The 12,728-nt window shown below is 35.6% G+C and overlaps 8 protein-coding genes and 1 pseudogene across 8 annotated transcripts; 5 read left to right on the forward strand and 4 right to left on the reverse strand.

Annotated features, from left to right (window-relative positions):
• The first annotated feature begins 1,390 nt into the window (after positions 1-1,390).
• LOC149270663 (histone H1 pseudogene) lies at positions 1,391-2,708 on the forward strand (annotated as a pseudogene).
• Positions 2,709-3,281: 573 nt separating this feature from the next.
• LOC149270664 (histone H2B-like) lies at positions 3,282-3,738 on the reverse strand. Its single transcript, XM_089467057.1, has one exon. The coding sequence runs from the start codon at positions 3,695-3,697 to the stop codon at positions 3,326-3,328; it is 372 nt and encodes a 123-aa protein (XP_089323183.1). The 5' UTR covers positions 3,698-3,738; the 3' UTR covers positions 3,282-3,325.
• A 168-nt stretch (positions 3,739-3,906) lies between these two features.
• On the forward strand, positions 3,907-4,378 carry LOC149270665 (histone H2A). Its single transcript, XM_089467045.1, has one exon. The coding sequence runs from the start codon at positions 3,947-3,949 to the stop codon at positions 4,319-4,321; it is 375 nt and encodes a 124-aa protein (XP_089323171.1). The 5' UTR covers positions 3,907-3,946; the 3' UTR covers positions 4,322-4,378.
• Positions 4,379-5,074: 696 nt separating this feature from the next.
• LOC149270666 (histone H4) lies at positions 5,075-5,505 on the reverse strand. The gene has a single exon (XM_089467062.1). It carries the CDS (start codon positions 5,446-5,448, stop codon positions 5,137-5,139), a length of 312 nt encoding a protein of 103 aa, XP_089323188.1. The 5' UTR covers positions 5,449-5,505; the 3' UTR covers positions 5,075-5,136.
• Positions 5,506-5,707: 202 nt separating this feature from the next.
• On the forward strand, positions 5,708-6,239 carry LOC149270667 (histone H3). The gene has a single exon (XM_089467036.1). It carries the CDS (start codon positions 5,758-5,760, stop codon positions 6,166-6,168), a length of 411 nt encoding a protein of 136 aa, XP_089323162.1. The 5' UTR covers positions 5,708-5,757; the 3' UTR covers positions 6,169-6,239.
• Positions 6,240-8,412: 2,173 nt separating this feature from the next.
• Positions 8,413-9,276, forward strand: LOC149270668 (histone H1). Its single transcript, XM_089470939.1, has one exon. The coding sequence runs from the start codon at positions 8,457-8,459 to the stop codon at positions 9,204-9,206; it is 750 nt and encodes a 249-aa protein (XP_089327065.1). The 5' UTR covers positions 8,413-8,456; the 3' UTR covers positions 9,207-9,276.
• A 982-nt stretch (positions 9,277-10,258) lies between these two features.
• On the reverse strand, positions 10,259-10,742 carry LOC149270669 (histone H2B). Its single transcript, XM_089470955.1, has one exon. It carries the CDS (start codon positions 10,672-10,674, stop codon positions 10,303-10,305), a length of 372 nt encoding a protein of 123 aa, XP_089327081.1. The 5' UTR covers positions 10,675-10,742; the 3' UTR covers positions 10,259-10,302.
• A 142-nt stretch (positions 10,743-10,884) lies between these two features.
• On the forward strand, positions 10,885-11,355 carry LOC149270670 (histone H2A). Its single transcript, XM_089470948.1, has one exon. The coding sequence runs from the start codon at positions 10,924-10,926 to the stop codon at positions 11,296-11,298; it is 375 nt and encodes a 124-aa protein (XP_089327074.1). The 5' UTR covers positions 10,885-10,923; the 3' UTR covers positions 11,299-11,355.
• A 745-nt stretch (positions 11,356-12,100) lies between these two features.
• LOC149270671 (histone H4) lies at positions 12,101-12,531 on the reverse strand. The gene has a single exon (XM_089463195.1). The coding sequence runs from the start codon at positions 12,465-12,467 to the stop codon at positions 12,156-12,158; it is 312 nt and encodes a 103-aa protein (XP_089319321.1). The 5' UTR covers positions 12,468-12,531; the 3' UTR covers positions 12,101-12,155.
• Between the last annotated feature and the right edge of the window lie 197 nt (positions 12,532-12,728).

Genomic DNA, 12,728 nt, shown 5'->3' on the forward strand with positions numbered 1-12,728 from the left:
GCTATCTATTACTCCAAGGGTTCAGGGGATCTCGTAGTCGAGCAGTCTCGACTAGAGCTTTCTTACTTGTTTTAAAAACATTTTGATATACACGTAAAAGGACTTTAAATATTTTTTTATAATTTTTGCCTTATGTGCCTTGTGTGTCTCATAAGATAAAAATAATATTCTAACGCTGATGTATTTCTTTGCGCAAGATAAGTGTATCTGAAATGTAATGTTGAATATGATGGTATGAAATGATTATATGTTTGAAGTAAGTAAGGAAATTATTAATATAATATTTGCATTCTAATTTTTAAATTTATATTTATTACTATATTTATAATGTTAAGGAGAAAATTTTATTTTTCTGAACGATTTTTGTTTAGCGTTGGCTCAAAAGTGCCACTGTTTTTAACGGCAAATGGTTTTGTGGAAATCATAATTGAAAACTCGATTATACGTATAAAGAAAATATTTTATTTATTTATTTATTTTTACAGAACAATATATATAGCTTTATTGAACTTACAAAAAAGTTGCATTTTTATAAGGCGTTTGGTGTAAATTAAACATTTTCAGTAGTTAGCCAATTGCATTTCAATTGAGATCTGACTTATTTCTGATCGTGTGTTTTTTTTTAAACATTTTGATATACACGTAATAGGATTTTAAATATTTTTTTTATAATTTTTGCCTTATGTGCCTTGTGTGTCTCATAAGATAAAAATAATATTCTAACGCTGATGTATTTCTTTGCGCAAGATAAGTGTATCTGAAATGTAATGTTGAATATGATGGTATGAAATGATTATATGTTTGAAGTAAGTAAGGAAATTATTAATATAATATTTGCATTCTAATTTTTAAATTTATATTTATTACTATATTTATAATGTTAAGGAGAAAATTTTATTTTTCTGAACGATTTTTGTTTAGCGTTGGCTCAAAAGTGCCACTGTTTTTAACGGCAAATGGTTTTGTTGAAATCATTTTTAATATATAAATCCATTGCGTTTGTTCATATTAATGGTTGCATTCAATTAACAAATTAATAAATTATTATCTTTTAAATTTATATATTAAAATTTTTATTATTATCTAATTAAAAACATGGTTTTTCCAATATAACTTATTTTGCATTCACACAAACTTCAACTTTGAGGGGCAATAAAAAATCATGAAATTATAAAAATGTAAGTAAAAACTAATTTTATGAATTTTTCAAACATTTGAGAATACAATCTAAAACATATTTAGTGTGGATATAAAATTTAAACTGTTCAAAAAGACTAGTCAATAAAATGGTAATTGTAAACTTTTGCGTATCGTACATTCAATGGCACAAACATTCTCGTTCGGCCTTCCTCCTCGATTCTCATTCAAACGGGTGACCAAAATTCATAATATTTTCGAATTAAACAATAAGTAAAACGTTGCGTTTTGTTTGTTATAAAGTGAAAAGTAAAGAAGTGATTAATACAAAATGTCAGATTCCGCAGTTGCAGTATCCGCGTCCCCTGTAACTCCCCAAACAGCCTCAGCTGAGAAGAAGGTGGCTGCTAAAAAGCCTGCATCTGCATCCGCATCTAAGGCAAAGAAAGCGGCGGCTCCTCCAACACACCCACCAACTCAGCAAATGGTGGATGCATCGATAAAAAATCTAAAGGAACGTGGAGGCTCATCACTTTTGGCTATTAAGAAATATATCAGTGCCACTTACAAGTGCGATGCCCAGAAACTGGCCCCTTTCATTAAGAAGTACCTGAAGAATTCAGTTGCGAGTGGAAAGTTGATCCAGACAAAAGGGAAGGGTGCATCTGGTTCATTTAAGCTGTCTGCATCGTCCAAAAAGGAGTCCAAGCCAAAGGCATCCTCCATAGAGAAGAAATCTAAGAAGGTAACTGCATCGGCAGCAGCCAAAAAGAAGAGTATATCTGCCACCAAAAAAGTAAAGGGTGCTGCTGATAAGAAGTTATCGAAGGCTGTGCTGACCAAAAAGAGCACCGACAAAAAGAAAGCGGACAAAACAAAGGCCAAAGATGCAAAGAAAGTAGGAAGCATTAAAGCAAAGCCCACAACAGCAAAGGCGGCAAAGTCAAGCGCAGCAAAGCCAAAAACACCGAAACCTAAAACTACAAGTGCTAAGCCTAAAAAGGTTGTCTCGGCAGCATCACCGAAAAAAGCAGCTGCAAAGAAGCCAAAAGCAAAAGCTGCGTCCGCAACAAAGAAGTAATTTCACTTCGAAATTACTCGGCGGAAACGAATTTCAAAACTATGAAATTTGCAATTAATCGAAGTCCTTTTCAGGACTACTATTACATATTTCCAAGAGAAAAAATACTTTCATAAGCGTATCTATAAGCCAATGAAAAAGAACGCCAATTTAAACAAAACTTATTAAATTATAATCGAAGTTCGTTCGTTACTCTAAAGATCGTAAGATAAAACAAGTAAGAAAGCTCTAGTCGAGACTGCTCGACTACGAGATCCCCTGAACCTTTCAAGCAATAACTATTTTAATAATTTTTCGCACATACACACACACACATACACAAACACATACACACAAGCAAAACGCATGGGCTGCAGTGTGCGCTTACTATGAGAACTTAATTGTTTAATATCTTTTTTTGTGGGCATACGATCGTCATGAAACTTTCAAATCGTGATTATATCAATGCAATGCGTGCACTTACCAAAATACAAGTCTCTAGTATTTGAAATACGCCTTTTGCAAAAATGTGGGTGAGGGGGTGGTGGTAAATTTGATCAAAAACCGAAATTGTACAAAATGCATACATGTATACATTTAAAATTTGGAGACTCTATCTTTAAAGATGGAGATATAATTTAATAACTGATTTTCGATAAGGTTTTTTGTCGATAAAAAAGAACGGGATGAGTTATCGATTTTTAGTGATATCCACGCTGTAAATACGAACATTAAAACAAATTGAAGTCTCTAGCTCTTATATGTTCTGAAATCGACGCGTTCAAACATACGGACAGACGGACAGGGCCAAATCGACTCAACTCGTCGCCCTGATCAAGAATATATATACTTTGTGGGGTCTGCCACGCCTCCTTCTGCCCTGATTTCCCATTGAAAATGGGTTCAGGGTATAAAAAGACAAAAAAAAAAAAAAAAATTTTGTGATAAGAATATTGCTCTTTACTCACAAAGAGAGAGTTAGATTTGATAGTTGTTCTTCCTTGTTGGGCATTGTTGGCACATTTGGTACATTTTGTCACAGTAAGAATATTCATTGAAATATTTAATATTCTTTGAAAAAAGATTTGTGGCCCTGAAAAGGGCCTTTTGCATACACCGAGGTAAGATTTACTTGGAGCTAGTGTACTTGGTTACTGCTTTGGTTCCTTCACTGACAGCGTGCTTGGCCAACTCTCCGGGCAACAGAAGACGCACTGCAGTTTGGATTTCCCGACTGGTAATCGTTGAACGTTTGTTGTAGTGTGCCAAACGAGAGGCCTCAGCAGCAATACGGTCAAAAATGTCGTTCACGAAGCTGTTCATGATGCTCATTGCTTTCGACGAGATTCCAGTGTCAGGATGGACCTGCTTTAGCACTTTGTAAATATAGATGGCATAACTTTCCTTCCTCTTGCGCTTCTTCTTCTTATCATTCTTGGTAATATTCTTCTGGGCCTTGCCAGCCTTTTTGGCTGCCTTTCCACTTGTCTTAGGCGGCATTATTATTATTGTATTATTCACTCAAGTTCACTTTTACTCACTTCCCGAATATTTGACAGAAACTGGCAGCTTGGTTAACGTTTGTAGGATTTTTCGAACAACGTTTTCATGTTTGCGCACAGAACAACTTACCCTCTTTAGCTGAAAAAGTAGGTAGGTAAAAAAGTATAAAATGACATTTTTTCGGGTTTTGGGCATTCGATTCTTGTTTGTTGAGTGAAAAAGTGTAAGAAGAATAAAAGGAATATAATGTCTGGTCGCGGTAAAGGTGGAAAAGTGAAGGGAAAGGCAAAGTCGCGCTCAAACCGCGCTGGCCTGCAGTTTCCCGTTGGTCGTATTCATCGGCTTCTTCGCAAGGGCAACTATGCCGAGCGTGTTGGTGCCGGTGCTCCAGTTTACTTGGCGGCTGTTATGGAATATTTGGCCGCTGAAGTTTTGGAGTTGGCTGGTAATGCAGCCCGCGACAACAAGAAAACCAGAATTATCCCTCGCCATCTGCAATTGGCCATCCGCAACGATGAAGAGTTGAATAAACTCCTTTCGGGCGTCACTATTGCCCAGGGCGGTGTGTTGCCTAACATCCAAGCAGTTCTGTTGCCTAAGAAGACCGAAAAGAAGGCTTAAATTACGAATTAATGCACATCTAAACCAAAACCAAACGTCCTTTTCAGGACGACCAAATATGCAAAAGAGATGCGATTTTTCATGTATTAGTCTAAATAAATATACAAATATAATTTAATATAAGAAAAAAATTTCAAATAAAACAATCATGCGTGATGGTACAAAGGTACAGTAATTTTTTCATTCATAGTCATTCACGTGTCGAAACGTTGAAATACTGCTGGTCGACGGTCGACAGTGCTGCCAACTTTTCCGGGCAAGAAAATACTAAATTATCCTTTTAAACCTGCTAGAAACGGCTAGATCAAATTCAAGAATAGCCAGAAATATAGCCATTTCAGTTTTTATACCCTAAACCCATTGAAAATGGGAAATTGTGGTATAAAATGATATATTTTGTTGATCAGGGCGACGAGCTAAGTCCGTTCGTATATATGAACGCGTCGATCTAAGAAGACATAAGAGGCTAGAGACTTGATTTTTTTTAATGGTTTGATTTTTAAAAATGTCAAATTTCCCGCCAGCAGCTAGATTAAAAATTTTTCTGAAAAAGGCCAGATCTGGCCGGTAAAAGGCTAAGTTGGCTGCCCTGCTGGTCGATCTGAGTGCATAGAATATTTTCTGCTAATACATCGTACTCTTTCTTGGTCGGATACAAAATATATATATTGCAGCTAGACTAGTAGCGAAAGATAAGTATAAACTTTATGACGAGAATCGAATCATATTTTTCAGCTCTTTTAAGGAAATATATTGGTGGTCCTGAAAAGGACCGATTGTTGTGAAAATAGGTTGCTTGTTGTACTCGTTTTTTCTTAACCGCCAAAACCGTAGAGTGTACGACCTTGCCTCTTCAATGCATAGACAACATCCATGGCTGTGACTGTCTTCCTCTTAGCATGTTCGGTGTATGTGACAGCATCGCGAATAACATTTTCCAAAAAGACCTTGAGAACGCCACGGGTTTCTTCATAGATTAGTCCAGAAATTCGCTTCACGCCACCACGACGAGCTAAACGACGGATAGCTGGCTTCGTGATACCCTGGATATTATCACGCAACACTTTGCGATGACGCTTTGCACCTCCTTTACCCAAGCCTTTGCCACCTTTACCACGACCAGTCATTTTTCACTTTTTATATATATATACGCACTTCACGAATGTCAGAAATACTCTAATGCCTATGACCAGACTCACTGCTATTTATACCGAGATATCCGAAAACTTGAGAGAGCACATAATGCTTGCATCCCGCTCACACACCCTTGCAACATTTACAACAGCAGAGTAGAGTAACACGATCACTATTTGTCGATCATGAATATGTCGATCTCTTTCTAACGCACCACCAGTTTGCTATATAAGCAATACGGAATGGCGGCGACCGATCATTGTGTTTTGAATTGTGAGAGTGTAAAATAGAATTGTGGAGGAATGGCTCGTACAAAGCAGACCGCTCGCAAGTCTACTGGAGGCAAGGCTCCTCGTAAGCAGTTGGCTACTAAGGCAGCACGTAAAAGTGCGCCAGCTACTGGCGGTGTGAAAAAACCTCATCGCTATCGCCCTGGTACAGTTGCTCTGCGTGAAATTCGTCGTTACCAGAAGAGCACAGAATTGCTTATTCGCAAGTTGCCGTTCCAGCGTTTAGTCCGTGAAATCGCTCAGGATTTCAAGACTGACCTTCGTTTCCAAAGCTCCGCTGTAATGGCTCTGCAGGAAGCTAGCGAAGCCTACTTGGTTGGCCTATTCGAAGATACAAATTTGTGCGCCATTCATGCCAAACGCGTCACGATCATGCCCAAGGACATTCAACTGGCCAGACGTATCCGTGGCGAGCGCGCTTAAATTGCTTCGCTATTCTGTTTTGTATATATTACAAGCAACATCCAACAAATCGGTCCTTTTCAGGACCACAATATTTCTAACAAGGAGATTTCTATTTTCGCTACAACTTTTTTCAATTTTTCGATTTCAGTTGATCTCGAAAATAAATCGATCGATCCTATGATATAAAATGTAATATAAAGAAAGTCTTTTGTTTTTAAATAGCACAATATAACTTTATTTGATTTTAAAAAATTGCATTTTTATAACGCGTTTAGTGTTACAGTGGTTAGCCAATTGTTTTTCATTTCAAATATGACATATTTCTGATTGTGTCTTTAAAACATTTTTATATACAAGTAAAAAGTAAACTATATTAGTTTTTATATATTTTGTATAGTTTGTGCCTTGTGGTACAAGATAAAGTAATACTTTTACACTGATGTATTTCTTTGCGCAAGATAAGTGTATCTGAAATGTGATTTTGAATATGATGGTATGAAATGATTATATGTTTGAAGTAAAGAAAATAATAACATAAAATTTTCATTTTAATTTTGTAATTTATATTTTTTTTTAAATATTTTTAATGTTAAAGGAAAGATTTCATATGTCTGAAATATTTTTTTACTACGTTGGCTTAGAAGCATGACTATTTTTAACGGCAAATGGTTTAGTTGAAATAAAATGTTATTTATAAATCTATAGGGTTTCTTCATATTAATAGTTGTATTTTATTAACAAATTAATAAATTATTATCTTTTAAATTGATATATAAACATTTTTATTATTAGATTTTATTTTTACGAATGATTTTTGTATTGCGTTGACTCAAAAGCATGACTGTTTTTAACGGCAAATGGTTTAGTTGAAATAAAATGTTATTTATAAATCTATAGGCTTTTTTCATATTAATAGTTGTATTTTGTTAACAAATTAATGAATTATTATCTTTTAAATTGATATATAAACATTTTTATTATTAGATTTTATTTTTACGAATGATTTTTGTATTGCGTTGACTCAAAAGCATGACTGTTTTTAACGGCAAATGGTTTAGTTGAAATAAAATGTTATTTATAAATCTATAGGCTTTCTTCATATTAATAGTTGTATTTTGTTAACAAATTAATGAATTATTATCTTTTAAATTGATATATAAACATTTTTATTATTAGATTTTATTTTTACGAATGATTTTTGTATTGCGTTGGCTCAAAAGCATGACTGTTTTTAACGACAAATGGTTTAGTTGAAATCAAATTTTATATATAAATCTATAGGGTTTCTTCATATTAATAGATGTATTTTATTAACAAATTAATAAATTATTATCTTTTAAATTGATATATAAACATTTTTATTATTAGATTTTATTTTTACGAATGATTTTTGTATTGCGTTGGCTCAAAAGCATGACTGTTTTTAACGGCAAATGGTTTAGTTGAAATAAAATGTTATTTATAAATCTATAGGGTTTCTTCATATTAATAGATGTATTTTATTAACAAATTAATAAATTATTATCTTTTAAATTGATATATAAACATTTTTATTATTAGATTTTATTTTTACGAATGATTTTTGTATTGCGTTGGCTCAAAAGCATGACTGTTTTTAACGACAAATGGTTTAGTTGAAATAAAATGTTATTTATAGGGTTTCTTCATATTAATAGTTGTATTTTATTAACAAATTAATAAATTATTATCTTTTAAATTGATATATAAACATTTTTATTATTAGATTTTATTTTTACGAATGATTTTTCTATTGCGTTGGCTCAAAAGCATGACTGTTTTTAACGACAAATGGTTTAGTTGAAATCAAATTTTATATATAAATCTATTAGGGATTGTTCATATTAATAGTTGTATTTAATGAACAAATTAATGAACTATTATTTTTCAAATTGATATATAAACATTTTTATTATTATCCAATTAAAACCATAATTTTTCCAAGATAACTTATTTTGCATTCATACAAAGTTAGATTTTGAGGGGCAATAAAAAATCATGAAATTATAAAAAAGTAAGCAAAAATTTGTTTTATGCATTTTTCAAACATTTGAGAATACAATCTAATACATATTTATTTTGGATACATAATTTAAAATGTTTAAAAATACAAGTCAATAAAATGGTAATTGTAAACTTTTGCGTATCGTACATTCAATGGCACAAACATTCTCGTTCGGCCTTCCTCCTCGATTCTCATTCAAACGGGTGACCAAAATTCATAATATTTTCCAATTAACAAAAAATAAAACGTTTTGTTTCGTTTGTTATAAAGTGAATAATACAAAATGTCTGATTCCGCAGTTGCAGTATCCGCGTCCCCCGTGACTCCCCAAACAGCCTCAGCTGAGAAGAAGGTGGCTGCTAAAAAGCCAGCATCTGCATCCGTATCTAAGGCAAAGAAAGCAGCGGTCCCTCCAACACACCCACCAACTCAGCAGATGGTGGATGCATCGATAAAAAATCTAAAGGAACGTGGAGGCTCATCCCTCTTGGCTATTAAGAAATATATCAGTGCCACTTACAAGTGCGATGCCCAGAAGCTGGCTCCATTCATTAAGAAGTACCTGAAGAATTCGGTTGCGAGTGGAAAGTTGATCCAAACAAAAGGGAAGGGTGCATCTGGTTCATTTAAGCTGTCGGCATCTTCTAAAAAGGAGCCCAAGCCAAAGGCATCCTCTATAGAGAAGAAATCTAAGAAGGTAACTGCATCGACAGCAGCCAAAAAGAAGAGTATATCTGCCACCAAAAAAGTTAAGGGCGCTGCTGATAAGAAATTATCAAAGGCTGTGGTGACCAAAAAGAGTACCGACAAAAAGAAAGCAGAGAAAGCGAAGGCCAAAGATGCAAAGAAAGTAGGAACCATTAAAGCAAAGCCCACAACAGCAAAGGCGGCAAAGTCGAGCGCAGCAAAGCCAAAAACACCGAAACCTAAAACTACAAGTGCTAAGCCTAAAAAGGTTGTCTCGGCAGCATCACCGAAAAAAGCAGCTGCTAAGAAGCCAAAAGCAAAAGCTGCGTCCGCAACAAAGAAGTAATTTCACTTCGGAATTACTCGGCAGAAATTTCAAAACTATGAAATTCGCAATTAATCAAAGTCCTTTTCAGGACTACTATTACATATTTCTCAGAGAAAAAATACTTTCATAAGCGTATCTATAAGCCAATGAAAAAGAACGCCAATTTAAACAAAACTTATTAAATTATAATCGAAGTTCGTTCGTTACTCTAAAGATCATAAGATAAAACAAGTAAGAAAGCTCTAGTCGAGACTGCTCGACTACGAGATCCCCTGAACCTTTCAAGCTATAACTATTTTAATAATTTTTCTCGCACACACACACACACACATACATACACAAACACATACACACAAGCAAAACGCATGGGCTGCAGTGTGCGCTTACTATGAGAACTTAATTGTTTAATATCTTTTTTTGTGGGCATACGATCGTCATGAAACTTTCAAATCGTGATTATATCAATGCAATGCGTGCACTTACCAAAATAGAAGTCTCTAGTATTTGAAATACGCCTTTTGCAAAAATGTGGGTGAGGGGGTGGCTGTAAATTTGATCAAAAACCGAAATTGTATAAAATGCATACAAGTATACATTTAAAATTTGGAGACTCTATCTTTAAAGATGTAGGAGATATAATTTAATAACTGATTTTCGATAAGGTTTTTTATCGAAAAAAAAAAGAACGGGATGAGTTATCGATTTTTAGTGATATCCACGCTGTAAATACGAACATTAAAACAAATTGAAGTCTCTAGCTCTTATATGTTCTGAAATCGACGCGTTCAAACAGACGGACAGGGCCAAATCGACTCAACTCGTCGCCCTGATCAAGAATATATATACTTTGTGGGGTCTGCCACGCCTCTTTCTGCCCTGATTTCCCATTGAAAATGGGTTCAGGGTATAAAAATACAAAAAAAAAGTTTTTGTGATAAGAATATTGCTCTATACTCACAGAGAGTTAGATTTGATAGTTGTTCGTTCTTGTTGGGCATTGTTGGCACATTTGGTACATTTTGTCACAGTAAGAATATTCATTGAAATATTTAATATTCTTTGAAAAAAGATTTGTGGCCCTGAAAAGGGCCTTTTGCATACACCGAGGTAAGATTTACTTGGAGCTAGTGTACTTGGTTACTGCTTTGGTTCCTTCACTGACAGCGTGCTTGGCCAACTCTCCGGGCAACAGAAGACGGACTGCAGTTTGGATTTCCCGACTGGTAATCGTTGAACGTTTGTTGTAGTGTGCCAAACGAGAGGCCTCAGCAGCAATACGCTCAAAAATGTCGTTCACGAAGCTGTTCATGATGCTCATTGCTTTCGACGAGATTCCAGTGTCAGGATGGACCTGCTTTAGCACTTTGTAAATATAGATGGCATAACTTTCCTTCCTCTTGCGCTTCTTCTTCTTATCATTCTTGGTAATATTCTTCTGGGCCTTGCCAGCCTTTTTGGCTGCCTTTCCACTTGTCTTAGGCGGCATTATTATTATTGTATTATTCACTCAAGTTCACTTTTACTCACTTCCCAAATATTTGACAGAAATTGCCAGGTTGGTTAACGTTTGTAGGATTTTTCGAACAACGTTTTCATGTTTGCGCACAGAACAACTCACCCTCTTTAGCTGAAAAAGTAGGTAGGTAAAAAAGTATAAAATGACATTTTTTCGGGTTTTGGGCATTCGATTCTTGTTTGTTGAGTGAAAAAGTGTAAGAAGAATAAAAGGAATATAATGTCTGGTCGCGGTAAAGGTGGAAAAGTGAAGGGAAAGGCAAAGTCGCGCTCAAACCGCGCTGGCCTGCAGTTTCCCGTTGGTCGTATTCATCGGCTTCTTCGCAAGGGCAACTATGCCGAGCGTGTTGGTGCCGGTGCTCCAGTTTACTTGGCGGCTGTTATGGAATATTTGGCCGCTGAAGTTTTGGAGTTGGCTGGTAATGCAGCCCGCGACAACAAGAAAACCAGAATTATCCCTCGCCATCTGCAATTGGCCATCCGCAACGATGAAGAGTTGAATAAACTCCTTTCGGGCGTCACTATTGCCCAGGGCGGTGTGTTGCCTAACATCCAAGCAGTTCTGTTGCCTAAGAAGACCGAAAAGAAGGCTTAAATTACGAATTAATGCACATCTAAACCAAAACCAAACGTCCTTTTCAGGACGACCAAATATGCAAAAGAGATGCGATTTTTCATGTATTAGTCTAAATAAATATACAAATATAATTTAATATAAGAAAAAAATTTCAAATAAAACAATCATGCGTGATGGTACAAAGGTACAGTCATTTTTTCATTCATAGTCATTCACGTGTCGAAACGTTGAAATACTGCTGGTCGACGGTCGACAGTGCTGCCATCTTTTCCGGGCAAGAAAATACTAAATTATCCTTTTAAACCTGCTAGAAACGGCTAGATCAAATTTAAGAATAGCCAGAAATATAGCCATTTCAGTTTTTATACCCTAAACCCATTGAAAATGGGAAATTGTGGTATAAAATGATATATTTTGTTGATCAGGGCGACGAGCTAAGTCCGTTCGTATATATGAACGCGTCGATCTAAGAAGACATAAGAGGCTAGAGACTTGATTTTTTTTAATGGTTTGATTTTTAAAAATGTCAAATTTCCCGCCAGCAGCTAGATTAAAAATTTTTCTGCAATTGATAGTTGAAAAAGGCCAGATCTGGCCGGTAAAAGGCTAAGTTGGCAGCCCTGCTGGTCGATCTGAGTGCATAGAATATTTTCTGCTAATACGACATCGTACTCTTTCTTGGTCGGATACAAAATATATACATCATTGTTCGTCTGTTCCAATATATATTGCAGCTAGACTAGTAGCGAAAGATAAGTATAAACTTTATGACGAGAATCGAATCATATTTTTCAGCTCTTTTAAGGAAATATATTGGTGGTCCTGAAAAGGACCGATTGTTGTGAAAATAGGTTGCTTGTTGTACTCGTTTTTTCTTAACCGCCAAAACCGTAGAGTGTACGACCTTGCCTCTTCAATGCATAGACAACATCCATGGCTGTGACTGTCTTCCTCTTGGCATGTTCGGTGTATGTGACAGCATCGCGAATAACATTTTCCAAAAAGACCTTGAGAACGCCACGGGTTTCTTCATAGATTAGTCCAGAAATTCGCTTCACGCCACCACGACGAGCTAAACGACGGATAGCTGGCTTCGTGATACCCTGGATATTATCACGCAACACTTTGCGATGACGCTTTGCACCTCCTTTACCCAAGCCTTTGCCACCTTTACCACGACCAGTCATTTTTCACTTTTTATGTATATACTATATACGCACTTCACGAATGTCACAAATACTCTAATTCCTATAACCAGAGCCACTGCTATTTATACCGAAAACTTGAGAGAGCACATAATGCTTGCATCCTGCTCACACACTACCCTTGCAACACTTACAACAGCAGAGTAGAGCAGAGCAGAGCAAGAGCGCATAGCATTTAACACGATCACGAATATGTCGATCTCTTTCTAACGCACCACCACTTTTCTATATAAGAATGTGGAA

This window comes from Drosophila arizonae, chromosome 2 (assembly GCF_054131065.1).
Source record: "Drosophila arizonae isolate 15081-1271.41 chromosome 2, UAZ_ARI_1.0, whole genome shotgun sequence".
Taxonomy (NCBI): Eukaryota; Metazoa; Arthropoda; class Insecta; order Diptera; family Drosophilidae; genus Drosophila; species Drosophila arizonae.